The following is a 17,599-nucleotide window of genomic DNA, read 5'->3' as shown; positions in this document are numbered from 1 at the left end:
GGAATGATCAGATGTGCTCACTCCTGTGATAATGTGATGTTTCTACTGGGCCATTCGAGTTCCTTAGAATCTGTTAAAAATAACCTGAAACAAATAGGTGTTCAGGGTTTTGGGGATGATGAAGCCCCCAAGTTCTACTGATAAAGCATCTGATTTGATAAAGAGTCAATCCATTTCTAGATGAGTGCATTATCAAATTAAAAGAGCAAAATATTTGTGTTCTGTTTAGTCTCCTAATGCATAATAGCCTTTCCCTGTTACAAATAGAGGATTTCTTCCTCCAAGGACTATAATTCTCACAGGATGTGGAGGAACCTAATGCAGCCAGATTACTTCTGCTTGTGCTTTGACCATGGCTCTCTGAAGGAAGTACCTCAGTCCCTTTTCTTGTATTCAGAAAGCTTTATCTGCCCTGTGCCAAGCCTTCCTGTCATGGCTTTTCCCAGCCAGCTCCCTGGGCTGGAGCCATACATGAATTCAGATGTGTTCCCTGCTCTTCTTCCTCACAGTTGCAGCTGCTGAAGTGTGGTCTTAATTTCTGGCATGATTTATTTAACTTTTCCTTCTGTGGTGTTCCTGGAGCAGCTGCAGCCTGAGTGGGTCTTCATGCAAAGGAGTGAGTCCTGCAGAAACGTGCCAGGAAGCCAGCAGCTATGGCAAGATAATTAACCCTCTTTTACAAAGCATCTGGGATCCAGGAAAACAAATTAATCCTGGCAGGGGCAGCATAGCAGTATTCAGAATTAAACACTGGAGTGGGATTGTAGGATGGGGGGATGGATGAGGCTGGGAGTTGGAGCACAATGCAGGATGTAATTACTCAATTTCATATAAGCCATTATCTGTTTATTTTCTCTTGCCATCTTTTCTTTCCATTTGTGGTTTCATCTTTCTTCAAGCTACTAAAAAAATTAAATTGTTTATGCTCCATTCAAAATTCAAGTGTGTAGTAGTCAAATAAGCCTCCAGAAGTTATTAGAGTGCTTCTTACTGAAAATCCTAAATTTTCTGTCTCTTGGGCTGTTAATACAATAGACTTTGAATATTTCGGTGATGCTTTATCAGCAAGGTGCAAACCTTTGGCCATTTTAAACTGAATGGCAGGGGTGCAGAGATTTGCATGTAATATAGATTATGCTTCTATTTTTTGTTAACCACAGCACTGTAACTGCTAAATCAGATTAAATCAGTGAGCTCTAGATAAGCATCCTGTCAAAAGGCTTCAGAAGTGTCTAAGAAACAGCCTGGTCAGACAGTGACCTGATAATCGTTTTTTGAAGTTGCTCTATGGCTTCTGATTGAACCATGGTAACCTAAAACTCCTGAAGGTGGGAATCCCACTTGCTGAAATTTAGTTCTCTCATCATGTTGGGGTGCACTTTAAATCCAAAACAAACTCCTGAGTTCTGAGGATAGAGCTCAAACTGGAGTATTTTAGTTACACTTAAATGTGTTCCCCTTGCCCAAGATTTCTGTGGTGGTTTTCCATCTTTTTATTGCTGTATGGGAAAAGACTTGTCTGTGCCTTCATAAGGATCCTTTATATGCCCCTAACTCCTCCTTTTTGTGTTAACACGAGGCAGTGAGAGCTAACCAGAGGATCCCAGATTAGAACTGAGCTATTGATTTATTTCAAAGCAACAAGTTCTCTAGTCTTGCTTTTTTCAGCTATAACTTTCATCTACTACTACTACTACTAATAATAATAATAACAACCCTACCTGAAGTAGTCTGAAGGACAGGTTTTTCTCATGAAGAGAAATAAGGTGATAACACTTCACCAGGTCTTCAAGCTTATGGACCCCAAGTTCACAGCTGAGTGCAACCCTGCTCATCTTGCTTTCTTCACCGTAGGCAAATAACACGTCATTCATGTCGGAGTCCTGCTTCAGCCTACCCCTGCCATTACCTTCAGTGCTCCCACCCTTGATGACCCTGGCGTTGCAAAAAGAAAAAAAGAAAACAAATGGAGGTTTTCCTTTTCATCTCCCACAGCTTCCAAATGAAGCTTGGTCTTCTGTCTTCTGCACAGCTTGAAAATTCCCAAGAAACAGGACAGGGATATTCAAGAATGCAAGAACAACGGAAGTTAATCTTACTCTTTGAAACCGGCAGGAAGAAAAGAGTCGTAGCTCCTGGCCTGAGACTGCCAGCACAGCCTCCATTTTATTTTACTGCTGAAAGCAGACTCGGCTTTCCAGGAACTCTGCTTTGTAGACCTTTCTGGAGAACATCCGGCCAAGGACAAGCCTCCTTTCACGGGGAGGACAGAGCGGCTCCGAAGCGGGATGGCACTCGTTCATCGGCGGGATGTGTGTGGGGTGAGGCTCCCTGCTCCAAGGGGACACTTGTTTCTCTCCCATGGCATGCTGCCATCCCAGCAGCCTTGGCAGGAGCCCTTCCTGCACTAAGCTGCTCATAGCTGACCAATGTTTGAGAGGGGCTCGACTTTAAACTGCTTAAGCAGCAGTCACTTTCCATGTGAAGCTGCTCTTAAGCCATTTTGCAAGCACTTAAGCTGCTTCTATCTTTTAGTCCTCTTGAGATGCCGATATTCCCCATTTCCCCAGTCACTGTGTGACTGCCTGTACTTTGCATTAGCCTGGTTCCTGTTAAAGCCTCTGTAGATCAGAATTCCAGAGTCACTCACTTGAATGCCTGCCTTGAGTTGTGTGTGTGGCTTGAGCTTAGGTCTGCCAGCTGTGAGGTTGGCTCCTGAGCCAAGGAGGGTGGGAGTCTGCCCTGACTTTTTAGGGCAAAAAGAGCCCTAAAATCAAATTGCCCGGTGCTCCAGGTTTCACTGGGAGCTCAGACGCTTGTCCACACTTGTCCTGCAGCTTGCTGAGGAGTGTGTTTACCTTTAGCCAAACACCCTGCCAATAACCCTGAATCAGCCTTGTACCCAGGGCTGTGCAACACAGAGGCCAGGCTGATAACAACTGCATTTTGCTTTGTGTCCTTTCCAAGCCCAGACCAAGTTCCCCTGCTGACATCTGGGGGAGGGGTGGGTGGAGAGGCTGAGCTGTGTTCACCTGGGAGATACTGTTCTTATCTGCTCTGTGAATGGGGAGCTGAACAAAGGAGCAGGGGCAACATAAGTGCACTTTTGGCTCTTGATTGTGGCAACAGCACAGAACAGACACCAATATCTGCTGCTGGCCTGTGAAGCAGAGAAGCTTTCAGAGCCAGGCTGGTTGAGTTTACACACAGGTCTCTGATAGATTGATTGTGGCAAAATGGATTTTAATGCAGTTTAGGGCTTGGTACAAGGTGGCTCTGTGGAACCTGGCTTGCACGTGATGAATACACCAGGCCCGGAATCTTTGAGTTCCCTGTTTTCTTGCCAATTCCTCCTGGTTTCCTAATGAAATGGAGCAGCTTGCCCCTGTAGCACGCCCATGCAGCTTGCTTGACCTTGGAGATTGCATTGGTCCTCACAGGTACACAGCCAAGTGCCTGTCCTTGTCCTCCCACAAGTCCAGACTTTGCTGGGGAATGTCACTGGACTGGTTGTGCCTTGTGTGGAGGTGACACTGAATAAACTACCTGTGCCTGAGTTTTGCCTGCAGGGCTTTGTAAGGCCAGGGGGTACCAATTTCTGCCAGGATTCTGGTGAGAGTGAGGAGATGAGCACAGTGAAGGCAGCTATTGCCACAGACATTTATCAACTGTTTCTCTGCAGACCTTTCACAACAGACTTCTGCCTCTCCTCCCGCTCCTGGTTCTTCTCAGGGCCTATAGTTCTGCCTAGAAATAAATAATATAATATTTTAAAAAATAATGAAAAAAATGGCCTTAGATGACGTGTAGTCCCAAATTCCCTTTATGTCAGGCACAGCCCAGGTGATAAAATCCTGGGTTACCCTGTTTATCTGAAATACAGAAGGCTGCCATGGAGGAAAGGGCAGGGTCCTTTAGGACCAAGCAGTTGCAGCTCTGCTGTTGTCAGGTTTCTGCAGGATTTTACCTGATTTGCATCTCTGGACCAGACACCTGATCATCTGAAATTCTCCCTGGCATCCACTCAATTTACTTTTCTGTCAATTGAATCAGGAAACTTAGTATCTCAAAGTAACAGGCATAGATGATGATGATGTTGTTTTTATTTCTATTATTATTGTTTTTGTTGTTGTTTCTTCTATGTCTGCAGCTGTCAGCTTCCCTCCCTCCCTGTGATGGGCTGAGTTACCGGGGAGGAAGCTCCCCTGTGGGTCTGTCCTGGCTAACCGCAAAGGTGGGCCACTATTCCCCAGGGCTGAGTGTCCTCCAGAGAGAAAATCAGGCACAACTGTAGTTTTGGAGCTTGTAACCAGGAGAATCAGGACACAGTCGCCACTGTTTTGTGCTTCTGTTCCTATCCAGGCATTGGGTCTGTCTAGTGCTTCACAGGGAAGAGGGGCTGGGGAATAGGGTCAGTGGGTCCTGCTGTTTCCTCCCCTGGATCCAGGCTGGGGCTCTGGAGCAGAGCTGGCAGGGAGAAGGGCAGGGCCTGCCCTGCTGACAGGGGACAGCAGGTGGCAGCAAGAAATCCAGGTCCCTTGGCTCCAGGTTCAGCACTGGGGACTGCGTGTGTTGGCTGCTGCTGAAGTGGGGACAGTGAAATCTTAGACAAACCCTCTGAAGTAGATCTGGCACAGCTTTTGGCTCGTGCTCGAGGGCTGTTTGAGGTCATGGGATGCTGTCCTGCTGTCCCACAGCGTCTGCACTGGATCACCCTTAAGGACCTGCCAAAACGTGCACAAGGACTCCCAGTGCTTGAGTTTGGACTCTCATTCACCAGAGTGGCCACTCCAGAATTTGCTGAGCTGTGAGAGAGGAGAGAGACTGTGCAGGGCACAGCCAAGGGCAGCAAGCACACATGTGGCTGAACACAGCTGTGCTTTGGAGAGGCCAGCATGCAAGATTGCTTCTGCAGGAATGCATCCTTGACTTTGGAATCTCCTCTGGGTGACCAAGATCATCCAAGCTGTAAAACTCAAATGTCTGAATCTCTCCTGCAGTCTTACCAGCTCTGGGGTGTGAGCTAAGACATCTCTGCAACCCTTTTCCTAAGAGCAGCATTGCAAAAGAGCCCCACTGGACAATCCAGAAACCTGGGTTTGATTCCACTTGTGTAAGCAATTTATCAGGCAAGAGGTGATATTTCATCCCTCCTCCTTGAGGAGCTGGTGTGCTTCTGAACATGTGCAAATGCCTTTGATACGTCAATAATAATGGATAAATGGCAGCCTGGCTTAAGAAGAACAGATCTTGCAAGACAAGTGTGATTGCTTCCACTGGAATGGAAAAGGATCCAACAGCCAAAGATGCGAGCAGTGAGAAGCAGTAATTAAATAAATGCAATGAGGCAGTGAAAGGCATGAAGAAGTGCCACAGCAGCACAGGTGGAGCTCGGAGGGTCCCCCATGGGGTGAGACATCTGCCTCATAGGGCTCACAAAAGAGATGCAGGGAAGCCTGCACGTTTACCTGGGAGAGGGTAGGACTGGGTCCCATTCCCTTTCCTCATGATTTTCCTCTGGGCTCTGCTGGTCCCACTTCTCACGGTGGGGGCATCAGGGAAATAATGGCAGAGGTGGGGCTGTGTCTGTCTCCCTGGCTCCTGCCTGGCTGCTGGGTGGTGCCACTCCTGAGCCCTGCGGCTCTGTCTGGAGCTCACCCCCACGCAGGGAGCAGCAAGCCCTGCCTACCTGATGAGCTCTGGTGGCTTTTTTCAAGGAGAATCCTGATTTCAGATGGTCACGAGGTCCAGACACCCCCTCTCACCACGCACAAAGCGGGAGATGAGAGCTGGGTTGGAAGGATGCTGAGACCATAGGGTCTGTGTGTGTGTGGGGACCTTCAGAGACTTTACTGCCACCGATACATTGGCAAAACAAGTGGGAGATGTAAGAGGGAGACTGGGGTGGGAGGGAGAGGTTGTGGGCACATATTCACATAATTATGAGTTGCAGAAGGAAGACATAGGGGAAGGGGAAGCCCTAACACTGGTGGAGGCTGCCTTGGGCCAAAGCAGGAGCCGAGCAGTCTTGATCCTGCCAGCCGTGTGCTGTCAAGCTCTGGCTGTTCTCTGGACTCCCTAGTGTTATCTTCATTCCTGGGAGAGGGTGGGGGCAGCTTCAAACTTGGAGACAGTCCACTTCTACCCAGAGCAAAACAGTTGTTTTGATACCACATTAACCATGCAGGTTATTTGGGGAATTTTCCACCTTCTTTTTGCTTCCTGTCCTCATTACATGTAAGAAAAATTGGCTTTAAATGGGGTTTTAGAACAGGAATGTTGCAAGAGTAGAGCAGCTGCCTGTTGGAAAGCTGTTCCTTTGCCCTCCCCTCTTGGCTTCAGCTGGGCTTGTTCCTGCCATGCTTTCCTTCTGGAAAAACACTTTCCTTTCCTCCTTTTGGGTTTTTCTTTTGTTTATATTCTTTCAGGCTGGGGCACATGTTTCCAAGGGTCAGCCTAGAGCCAAAGGTCACAGTCTCTTCAGTGTTTAAACTCAACCATGGATTTTGTAACACTCGAGGGGAGAAGAAGAACCAGCCTTGGTTTGGCATTTTTGGCAGCCCTCTGTCTCCAGACCCTGGGCTGCTCTCTGTGCCGTCCCTTCTGCCTCGCTGGGACAGGAGCAGACTGAAAATGCAGGGCAGCTGCTGGCATTCCCACTCCCACAGCGGTGTCAGGCAGTGGACTCCATGGTACTTGTCCTGCTGGCTTGGGACCTTGAGACCTGGGGCCTGGGATCTCAGCCTGTTCCATACCCAGACACCCCTGATCCTAGTGAAAGAGGGAACATGCAGCATGCCTGGCTGTCCTTGGGCACGAAAACACTGCTGGATCCGTGTGATCTGATGGCAAAAGCCACTGTGAGCCCCTGCCCTTTGAGCAGGGTAGAAACTCCAGCTGAGAGACAGCTGGAGGAGCAGCCTGGTAAACACAGCCCCGTGAGCGTGTGATAAGGGAGCACTTGCCCCGGACAAACTCCCTGGGCAAACCCTTTGCCCAGAGCTGTCACCCACCCTGCCTTATGGTGAACAAGCTGTGGTCCTTCACCCCCGGCCTCCTGCACTGCCTCCCGGGCGGGTTTGCTGCCAGCTCTGCTTTCCTACTAAGGCAAAGTGCAAAGGCACCTCTTGCATCACTCCAGGGGAGTGAGGGCCAGGCAGAGCTGTCCCTGCCAGCAGCAGCACTGCAGGCACCAGGCGTGCACAGGAGGCTTTAAAGATCCGCAGAACTGCTCCCATCCGGTTCCCCATTGCCTGTAAATGAAATAGACTAGCTTTGAAAAATCAAAATGCTCCTAGCAAATGGAAGCTGCTGCTTCCAGCTGAGATTTGTCTCCTCCAAGGAGAGGACAATTTTCCTTTGAGACAGCCAGAATGTTTTCTGCATGAAAGGCCTGGCTCACCTCTCAGTGGAAGCACTGGCATCTTGTGTCACCTGTTTGTAAAGCAGCTTTGAACTTAACTGTTTATGTAACCTATTAAAAATACATTATTGTGCCTTCTTATTCTTTTCCTCCCTGCCAAGGAGCTGGCCAGACATAGTTTTGGGTGAGCTTTGAGAACTGGTTGCTGCTGAAGGGTGCACATGGTAGCAGTTTCCAGACTCAGTGTGGGCTCTGCAGGAGCATCCCTGTGCCTTGCTGCACATCCTCTCCCAGTGCTGGCACACACATACCTCACCCTGTTTTTCAGAGAGCATCACACCTCTCTAGCCCCCTGGTTAATGGTTAGACCTGCATTGCAGTAGCTACCTCTCTGGCCCAGCTGTGGAACAAGTCACAGATTTTAAATATTGGATTTTCTGATCTCACCCTTTGGACTTATTTTTGCTGTGGCTGTTGGTAAACTGTGGGCTTCTAAGCTCAGGCTGCTGTGAAATCCTCTCTGGACTGCTGCACCCCTGAGCAGGTACATTTTGGTAAGTTGTACAGGAGCAGTGCCTGATGGAAGTTGTCACAAATGGCTCAAGGCAGGGGGCTGATTTTGATTCAGTTTGGTGTAGAATTGCCTCTCAAAGAAAGCAGTGGTGAGAAGGGGCCTGTGGTGGTCTCAGATTCAGCCAGCCTTTGGAGCAGGATTGTTGCCAAAGCTGGGTCAGAGCAGCTAAGGCTGGAAAATTTGGAAGGATGGAAACCCCTCCTCTCTGGGTCCGTGTCCCGGGGCTGCACCACCCTTCTGGGAAAGGAGCTTTTCCTAACGCCCTGAACCAGCCAGGCTGGCTTACCTCCTGGAAAGACTTCATCTTCCCTTCTAGCTGCCAGGTCACTGTAGACTTCTGCTAAATCACTCCAAACTCTTCTTCCCAACTAACCAAGGCAGCTCTCTCCACCTCTCCCTGTAGGCAATGTTCCTTCATCTCAACCAGCCTGGTGGCCCTGCTAGTCCTCTCCAGCTTCCAGCAGATCCATGCTCATCCTGGAGGGGCAGTTCACACCCACCAAGTCCTGCTGAAAGGGAATGCTCAGAGCCAGGACATGATGAAGTCAAGCTCAGAAATAAGCTTCTTGTTGTGTCTGCTCCAGTAAGGCTTCAGGAGAAGCTGGTTTTGAAGGATTTCTGAATGAGGTGGGTCTGAGCCACCTGGCACAAACCCAGCACTGATAAGCAAGGCCTGCCTGTGCCCTCCTCCTTAAACACTGCAGCATCCTCCTGACCACTGAGGGCTACTGCATTGAACTGTCTCTTCAGCCCCACAGAAGAGCAACACAGTTTAGGGACATCACCAGCACAAGGCTGGTATGTCCTGAGTTCTGGACTATTCAGAGAGAATTCTCTGTTCTTCAGTGGAGAGTACTCTCCACTGGCTCCTGGGCACTGTCCACCCCTTCTGGAATAGGTCCAAGGGGTTCAGCTGCTCCCAGATTTCAGAGGCACTGTGGCTGGAGCCCAGGGGAGCTGTTGGAAATGGCTCACCCTGCTCAAGGACAGCTCATCCCTCATCCATCTTCACCTTGCTGAAACAGCTGGCTATGAATGAAGAGGCGAGTATAGTGCTTCATTTAGATGGATAGCAGGGAGCAGAGGGACTTTGCAGGGTCATCTTGGGCACTTCAGCAGGATCTGGGCTCCAAACCTGAGCCTTTGTGGATCATTTGGCTCCCTCTTCCCTTCAGTGGGACTGAGATGTGCTGGGCAGCCCATTCCTGCCCAGAGCTACCTGGTCCCCACTGGTCACTTCCCTCTGGAGGATGGTGTCACATGCCTAAGGCTGCTCCTCTGAGGCCTGAAAGATTAGACTAGAAGTTTTATGGGTGGGAGATGTCCCAGGGCTGAGGTCAGAGACAGAAATGTAATGTCTGCCCTGCTCTGTTATACAATCCGCTGTTAAATAATCACTCGGGGTCACTGCGCCTGCCAGGCCACTGCAGCTGGCAGTGGGGCTGCTGGAAAAACAGGATCACTGAAGGAAAAGCAGTAACACACTTCTGGGCATTCCCATGCTCAGACCCTTCCCAGCCTCAGGGTTCTTCATTGCAAGGTGCTTTTCAGTGACAGAGTGTTTGAAGGATGGTGGCAGTGGGGAGGTGGCTTTGGCCACGGTGACAAAAGGCTGGTGTTTGTGGGATGCTGTGGCTTGAAGTGTGCCAGCAGAGAACTGTGACTGTCACAGTGACACTGGTTCTCCACTGAATCTGGGCAAGGTGGACACCCAGCATCCATCTAGCACCTCTGTGTCCCCCAGCCTATGACTGCTCTCTGCATTTCCTAAACCTGCAGTGGAGACAAGGCTGGGGCACAGCATGGCCTGCCATGAGCTGCTGACCAGCACGAAGGGGTTGGGCCAGTGCCACAGTGCCAGGCTGTGCTGCTCACCTGGGACTGACACCCATTTAATAGCGTTGTGTTAATGATTTCAGTGGTGCTGCAGAAGAAAGTAGCCATATTGGACACCTGGAGGACACCAGGGAACCTGTGGGAATGGCTACTGATGACCTGTGTTGGCTGCAAGGGAGCTGGATGATTTTCCCTAGGAGATACAGGCCAAGTCCAGGAAAATAAACCATGCTGGTGGGGAAAGCTCACAAAGCAAAGCTGGGAAGCAGCCACACTGCACTCAGAGCCCGAGCATCACTGTCCTGGGATTCCTGTTCTCAAGCATGCATTTACAGCTAGCTAGACTATTCTGCTGGGTAATTTCTTCCTAATAAGGGGTTTTGGCAGGTAGCTGTGCTCCCCTGAGGGTGAGGGAGAGCAGCCCAATACAAGCAACAAACTGGTGTGGGGCAGGGCGAGTTCCTTTTGAATTAACTCAGAGGGTGGCTGTGAAATAGAAATGCTGGGGGATGACTGGATGGCACTGAGGAAGCTTGAGGCATCTCTTACTTGGATTTGCTGCCTGTGATCAGGGAGGCATTCTGGCTTAATGCAGCTGTTTTGTTATTTAATCCCGCTTGATTTTCCTTTACACTTTCCCAAATGTTTTAAGCTATTCTTTGTTGTGCTCATCCACTTTTTAATCTGAGGTCAAATGATTGGATCTTAATCCCTGGATCTCAAATGAATTTGCTTTTTGGTTTCCAGCCCTCTGCTACAGCCAGGCTTGCTGTCCCCTTTTCCTTCTCTCATTATTTCTTTATTTCTTGCAAGTTAACACTACTTGAGAAGAACAAAACTGGTGTTATCCCCCTGATTAATATTTCCAAACAATTTTATGTTTTTGCTTGTGATGAGTCCCTGGAGCCTTTTTTGTCAAAATACCTAAATGTGATCATAGCCAGTGCAATATTGTGCTTTTTGTGGCTGACTGGGCGCAGAGACAGCTGCCATGGAGTGATCATACAGGATAGCACATAAATCCATTGTAGAGTCTTCCTGGAGGAGAGGGAGCAGGACAGCCTCTGAAGCAGATTCACAAATCCAAAGATGACAGCATGCTGATTTCAGCCCCACCCTCTGGTTTTGCTAAAACTTGGTTTCTCATTTCATTGCAATTGCCCTGTGCTGCAAGTTCCTTGCTCAAATGCAAAAAGTCTTGGAGGAAGATGAAATACAACTTTTCAACAACATGTTCTAGATTTTATTGAGAAGAGATGAGATCTAATTAAATGCACATGTTAATCCAACCAGATTAAATGGCACATTCTACTTTGTGTCCTTAGCTTGGCCCAGGGGCCAGACTGAGCCTACAAACACAGACCACAGAACTGGTCTTGCCCTTCATGTCTAGACTCACACCCAGACTTTGCTTCAGTACCTGAGACTAGATCCAGATAGTTTCATTGGTGTGTTGAGGATCACAGCTTTAACTGGCCTGACTGGGAGCACAGGAGCGATCCCAGCCCAGAAGGATGCTGCTGCCCCAGGTACCCTCTCGTAAGCTCATGGTGCTGGTGGGGGAAGCTCAGGTCCCAACTCCACCTGGCTTTCCTGGGTTCTGCCATCACTGATGCCGGCTCCTGTTGTCTTTGAGGTATCCAAGTCCTTGGCAAGGCAGCCTGTGCTAGTCCAAAACTTCTCTGAGCTGGGTACAGTGAGCTGTGGCCATGTGGCTTAATTACATCCAAATCCATCCTATCCTGACAGAGCCTCATCTAAGGGTGTGTGTGTGACCCTGTGCCAGAGGGATTTGCCTTCCAGAAAAGGACAATGAAAGCTGCAGGTCAGATTCTGCTGCAGGAATTCAGCAGAACTCTCTTAAGCCCAACTCATCTCTATGCAGCCAGTCTGGACTTGCACGGAAAACAAGCATGTGAAATCCTGGGAGTAAACCAGGACCTGTAAGTCTCACCCAGCAGGCCAGTCATGTAGCTGCAAAGGACGCAAATAAACTCTGCTTTGTAATTAGCAGCCTTTGTATGCCAGGGCAGTCATTCCTAACCCCCACATGCAACCAGGAGCCAGGTCTGCCTGCATGGTGCTCAATTCCAAACACCATCCCCAGGTGTAAAGCTGTGCCCCTTCCCTCAAATCAGGATCACATCGTGATGCTTTGCCCCATATGGGAGGAGCTGGTTTGTGATATGAGAGATCAGTTACGCTGCAAGGACAAACATCCTCTTCTAAAACCCACAGCCAGTGCTGATAGGAGTGTTTGCTGGTAAATACCTGCAGCTAAATCAGCTAATAATCAGCTAATAAGCTAAATCAGTCTGAGTTTATTACATTAAAGAATGAAATGTCTACGCAGCATTTTTCCTGGTGAGACTCTGAACTGCCACTAAGGCTTCTGTGATGGTGGAGTACGTTCCATGACAAATTGCCCCTGATATCCTGATTTTTGCATTATTCAGACAAAGCACTGGTAGTATGGGCTGAAGCAGTCCTGATCATGTGGGGATGACTCTTCCCTTGAGCCTTGCTGCTTGTACCAAAAAACAGACACAGCTCTTGGAAGGAGGCTGTGTAACTTCAGGGGCTGGAGTGATTGTCTTAGCATGACATTTGATGGGTGTCACAGTGACAGTGAATTGCTGGAGCAGTTCTTCTTTTTCTAAGATGAGAGTGGGAAAGCTCTTTCTCTGTGGTGGTCTTGATGGCCTAAAGGGTCATTGGGAAATGACACCAAGGGGATGCAAACCCGAGAGGTGCTTCTCATTTTTAGAGATGCAGAGCAGGCAGCAGGTGGGTAAGCAGAGCTGGCCTCCAGGTGAGGCTGGAAGCAGCGTGCTGGCTGTAGGCAGGGGCATCTCTGCAGTGGGGCAGCCCTGGGGTTTGCAGGCATACTGACACTCCAAGCAGCACAGGAGTCAGTATCTAAGCCAGACTTTAAAAACAGCCTCGTCTTGTGCTGTTGCATAAGAGTGAGATGGAAATCTCACTCTGTTTATACAGACTGAAATGATAGGACTCCACTTGAGCAAATGCTTGCAATGAAAGCTTCAGCTGGCTATGGAGCTTCGCTTCCAGGAGCATAAGAAAACCACTTAGCCATTTAATCCTTTGAAGACTTCAATCACCCTGATAAGATGCAGACAGGGCAGGACTAGGGAAATGGCTTTCATGTGCCCCTGCAAGACCTCCTCAGGCAGGCTTCATCCCACCACCCCAGAGAGTCACACAGGCCAGCGTGGCTGCTGAGCCTGCCCACTGCCCTTTCCCCGGCTGTGACACACTCCCTCGATTTAAACCCTTAATCCTGGGAAGGTTGTGCAATAGCTCCTTCAGGCTGAGAACGGATTATGCCCGTTTCAAAGGTATTTGGCACTCTGGCTGCACCGGGAGAGCCCCGTCAACCGGCCCAACCTCTCCAGCAGGAGCACCTGCAGGCAATTCTTGCAGCTGGTGCCTAGCAACTTGCTCTGAGCTGCTCTCACAGCTAAAATTCAATGCTGTTTCCGCCCTCTTCCCCAGAGGAGCAGCTCCTGGGTCAACATCAGGGAAGAATGAGACGTTTCCCACTCAGCTTGCTAAAAATTAGTGGCATGGGAGGGGTTGCTTTCTCTTTCTGGAGCAAGTGTCCTGCAGCCATCTAAAAAGGCGTCTCCTCTCAGCATGTGGGATAGGTTCAGGCGATTAAGTAAAATGTTCCCCCCCCCCCCCCCCCCCAGCATGTGGGATAGGTTCAGGCGATCAAGTAAAATGTTTTTCCCCCCCCCCTCCTTCCCAATTTGTTTTCTGCTCCCAAATACCTCTGCTTTCTTGGAGTTCTCTGCAGAAGAACCAGGCTTGGATTCATGCCGTATGTCACCTTGGCTTTGCTTGGGTGACCCCAGGATATGCGAACACAGACAGGTACCTACAAGCTCGGGGCTGTGCTAAGCACTCTCTAATGACGCGGAGCAACTTTTAGATCACCTGTGTGACAAAGGAAGGCAGCCCTGAATCTGAGAGAGGTGCCCTTGGGAAATGGTGAGCACCAGAAAAAATAAAATACAGGAAACCAAGATTGCCTGTTTACGGGGCTGAGATCTTTGCCAAGGTGGAAGGCAAACATCAACCAGCCTGGGCAGGACCGAGCAGCATGTTCCTGCATGTGGGCAGGGCACAGGAATGCGTGCTGGGAAGAGGGAGAAAAAGGGAGGATCCAGCTGCAGAGTGGGCAGGGGCTCGGGGCGCAGCACATCCTCCAGCGCCTGCTGGCACTGAGCAGAGGGAGGAGCGCTCCAGCTGGAAGAGGTGGGAAGCTGTGAGTAGATGAAGTTCATGAGTAGTAGGGCTGTAGTACGGTAGCCTGTGTACTTTTCAGAGAAAAGCAAGACGAGGTGCCTTGTAGGGCGTTTCCAAGCTCTGGTAGGGCACGGATCTGCCTCTGGGAACAAGCCTGAGATCCAGACACATTTCCCGTGGGAGTCTGTTAGGACATCTCAGACTTGCCTTAGTGACACAGCTCCCTTGGTGTCTGGTGGGAGGGCAGCTGACCACTGCCTGCCCTGGCTGCTCCCAGTGCTAGCGCTGGCTCACCACTGCAGAGCTGACCTCCTCTTGCCTCCTCAGTTTTATTCCTTGGGAAGCTCTGTGTGGTCCTAGCAACTGCAGCCAGAGGGTTGGAGGTGCCTTATTGCTGTGGACAGGGTGGGTTTCAGAAGATCCACCTTTCTCTCACAGCTGTCTGTCCTCAGCTCCTGACTGCCTGCAGCACTTCACAGTCTGGAAGGAGGAGTGGGAATCACCTGGTCACTAGCTTGAACTCAACAGCCTGAAGCAAATGAGGAGAGAGGTTGGTAAGCGCAGAAGCACCAATGGAGACGTCTCCAGCTCATCCCAGGACCCTCAGCCCTCCAAAGTGGGATATGGCTCTGTCCTCCAGCTCAGGAGTGGTTCTCAGCATGCTTCAGGTAGGTGTTTGGCTTAAGGATTTGTCATTGTACAGATTTCTTTAAACAAATCCAACCACATTGCACAGGTTAGCTGATAGGACTGAGAAAAACTTGATATGGAAAGGCATAAAGGACCCAAGTCTGATTCAGCCTCTCCTAGTGTCCAGTGGGTGCCTCTGTCCACAAGGGTCAGGAACTGGCCAGACCCCTGCCATGCTGTGATGCCTGAAGGCCAGGAGATGTTGTGGTGGCTCTGTTTCCCTTCCAGCCACGGGAAGGGACAGCTCTCCAAACAGCGTGGCAGAGCAGCCCTTGTCTCACTGCGTGAGTGACACTGGTGGTGTTAGCTGGCCCAAAGTGGGTTTGGGACAAGCTTAGGACAGCAGAATTTTCAGAGCAGCATGGCCAAATCCAGGAGGAGATGCTGCCTGTAGTTCAAAACTGACTTCGGTGGCTGAAGGGACTACTGGCCCAGCTGGCACTTGTGGGTCAGGTGTCCTTCTCCTCCAGCAATCCCTTCCCACCACAGCCTGCCTGTGGTTTGCAGGCCAAATCCACAGCCAGATTAAATGGTTTCAGTCATAACTCCTTCCCTAGCCTGGCTCAGAGGAATGTAGCTGTGAGTGCAGTGGAGATGGGGACCTTTGCAACCAGGAGAAGACATGTTGATAGCGAAATCCTCAGCTCGGAAAATGTCTCCTTCGTCCTGCAAACATAAGGGGACAGAATTAAGGCTGAGCTTTCTGACCTCCAAGTTCCTGACTTCTGCTCTCACGTTACAGCAGCAGCAAATCCTGTTGCATGAAACAGAAATCTATCTGTCTGAACACACACTCTTTCAAACTCTTCTCTGTGTAAACTGTTCCAGACTTGACCAGGAACAAGTCTGTTTACTAACAGCAGAATTAGGAAACTTCTTTAGTGTTGTGGTGTTTTCCCCCCTGGTTTTCTTTGTTTGCATATTGAGCTGCTGAAGCTTAAATTTGCCAGCTAACAGTGTTTCTAGCTTTCAATGTGTTTTACTTCAAGCTGTTTCCCTTTGCCCAATTGCCTGAATATCTCTGAAATACCTCTGTGTACAGTGTGCTCTGCCTTCTTTCCGATGGAAGTTTTCCTTCACTTGGTATGAGGTTAGAAGGACAAGCAATGGCATGCTCATTTTCACCAAATAAATAAAGGATATTAAACTGCAAAAAAAAACTCCAATGACAACATTTTGGGGTTTTTTTATAGCATTCATATGAACACCTTTGAACAAAGGGGTTGAATCCTGCCTCCATTTATATTGATGTAAATCTAGAATAATCAAGTTCTTTTACAGAACTGAATATTTTATTAATCCAAGTGTCATAACTAGAATTGAATATATGATAATAGTTTGATCTTTGTATCCTTCTGCAGTTCTCACTTGCTGTGATTGCAGCATCTTTTAGACATTTTAATTTCTTTTTCATGTGTTGTAGATACTAAACTTTCTGGCACAAGGGCTGCCAGTGTAAGCACAGCAGGAGGTGTCATAAACCCCTGTGTAAGGAAACCCCTTATATGCTACTTTGATAGTAAAGGAAAGCAAGGTTTGGAAAGCAGTTTTAGGTGCTTCCTTGATTGTTAGTCAGTTTTTACTTTGAAAATATCTTCCGAGCTTTCCCTCCACCTCTGTTTTGGCAGAACCAGTCTGTTTGCTTTTAAGATTGCTGTCACTCACAAGCTGCCTCTCCAGGACTAAGTAAGTTAGCATAGCTAAAAACTGAGAAAATGGTTTCTACAGAGAGCATTGCCACGGTGAAGTGGGGCTTTGCAGGCCTGTTGCTCACTTCACATGATGATTTATTGGACATTGTGTTCTTCTAACAAGTGACAAGGTCATACTGACCAGTTTGCCTGTGAAGGTTTACACAACCTTTAGCAATAGGAAACCTCACAGACTTGAAAACTTCGTGCAGTAAGGGCAGCTCGCTTTCACAGCTGGCCTCTTAAAAGGATGAAGCAAGGTCAGTTCGGATTGAGAGGCACAACACTCTTGCAGACCCGAGACAGCAGGAATGTTTGATTCCTTGGAAACTTGTGTGGTTTGTTCTGATTGAGAGCTGTCCTCCCGCGTATTTCCAGCCCCAGTGCAGCACCAGTGCTACAGTGAGGAGTGAGGAGCTGGACTTAGGGCTGGAAATGCAGAGCGGTCCGGTCGCTCTCCTGGCTGTCCCCAGGGCCCAGCAGACGTGGAAATGGGACGTGAGGGCCCAGCAGGCTGAGGGTGGAGGTGGACAGAGCGCACAGGTGACAGTCCCGCTGTGTGCTCTCTACACGAGCGAGCTGCGGCTGAGGGCGTGAGGGACCCCCGGGGATGGGCGGCCCGAGGTGTTTTGTGTGGCCTGGGGGCCTCCTCACATCCTGCTGCTCTGCGTGCCCCGCTGGAGCCCGCTGCCGCATGTCACCGGCACGCGGGCTGTCGTGAGGGAGGTTCTCACCCCACACCTCGGCCCGGGAGCTGGGCCTGTGTGCATCTCTGTGTCTGTGTGTGTGTCTGTCTGTGTGTCTCCCTCTCTCTCCCCCCGGCCCCGTGCTGCCCTCACGCCTCCCGGCCCCTCAGCGCCTCCCCCGTTCCCACCGCAGCCCCCGCGGGCTGCGGCCCCGCCCCTCCCCGCGCGCGGCCCCGCCCCGCGCGCCGCCGGCGGGCGATAAAGGTCTCGCGGCGGAGCTCTGACGTCACGGGGAGTTAATTTTAAACCCGGACAAGATGGCGGCGAGGGACGCGGCGCGGCGCGCGGGCCCGGCCCGCCACCGGCCCGCCCCGGCAGGTAACGCGGCCCGGGAACCGCGGCGGCGGCGGCACCGGGGGCGGCGGCGGGGCCGTGCCCGCGGGGTCGTCCCGGAACGCGGGGCTGGGCGTCCCGGCGGCGCCGCGCG

At 50.2% G+C, this 17,599-nt stretch overlaps 1 protein-coding gene across 8 annotated transcripts in view; it reads left to right on the top strand.

Annotated features, from left to right (window-relative positions):
- The first annotated feature begins 14,038 nt into the window (after window positions 1-14,038).
- The window catches only part of ATL2 (atlastin GTPase 2), a 40,665-nt gene continuing 37,104 nt past the window's right edge, over window positions 14,039-17,599 (top strand). For 2 of the 8 annotated variants that reach the window (XM_015620902.3, XM_015620903.3), the window contains exon 1: window positions 14,122-14,713. In XM_015620902.3, the coding sequence (XP_015476388.1) occupies window positions 14,584-14,713 (130 nt within the window). In that variant the 5' untranslated portion in view covers window positions 14,122-14,583. Of the gene's footprint in view, window positions 14,065-14,119; window positions 14,714-17,389; window positions 17,491-17,599 lie in introns of those variants that run through there. The other 6 variants (XM_015620899.3, XM_015620898.2, XM_015620900.3 and 3 more) reach the window with 6 other exon arrangements.

Source organism: Parus major, chromosome 3 (assembly GCF_001522545.3).
Source record: "Parus major isolate Abel chromosome 3, Parus_major1.1, whole genome shotgun sequence".
NCBI classification, from domain to species: domain Eukaryota; kingdom Metazoa; phylum Chordata; class Aves; order Passeriformes; family Paridae; genus Parus; species Parus major.
This window is presented reverse-complemented; position numbering and strand designations above follow the sequence as displayed.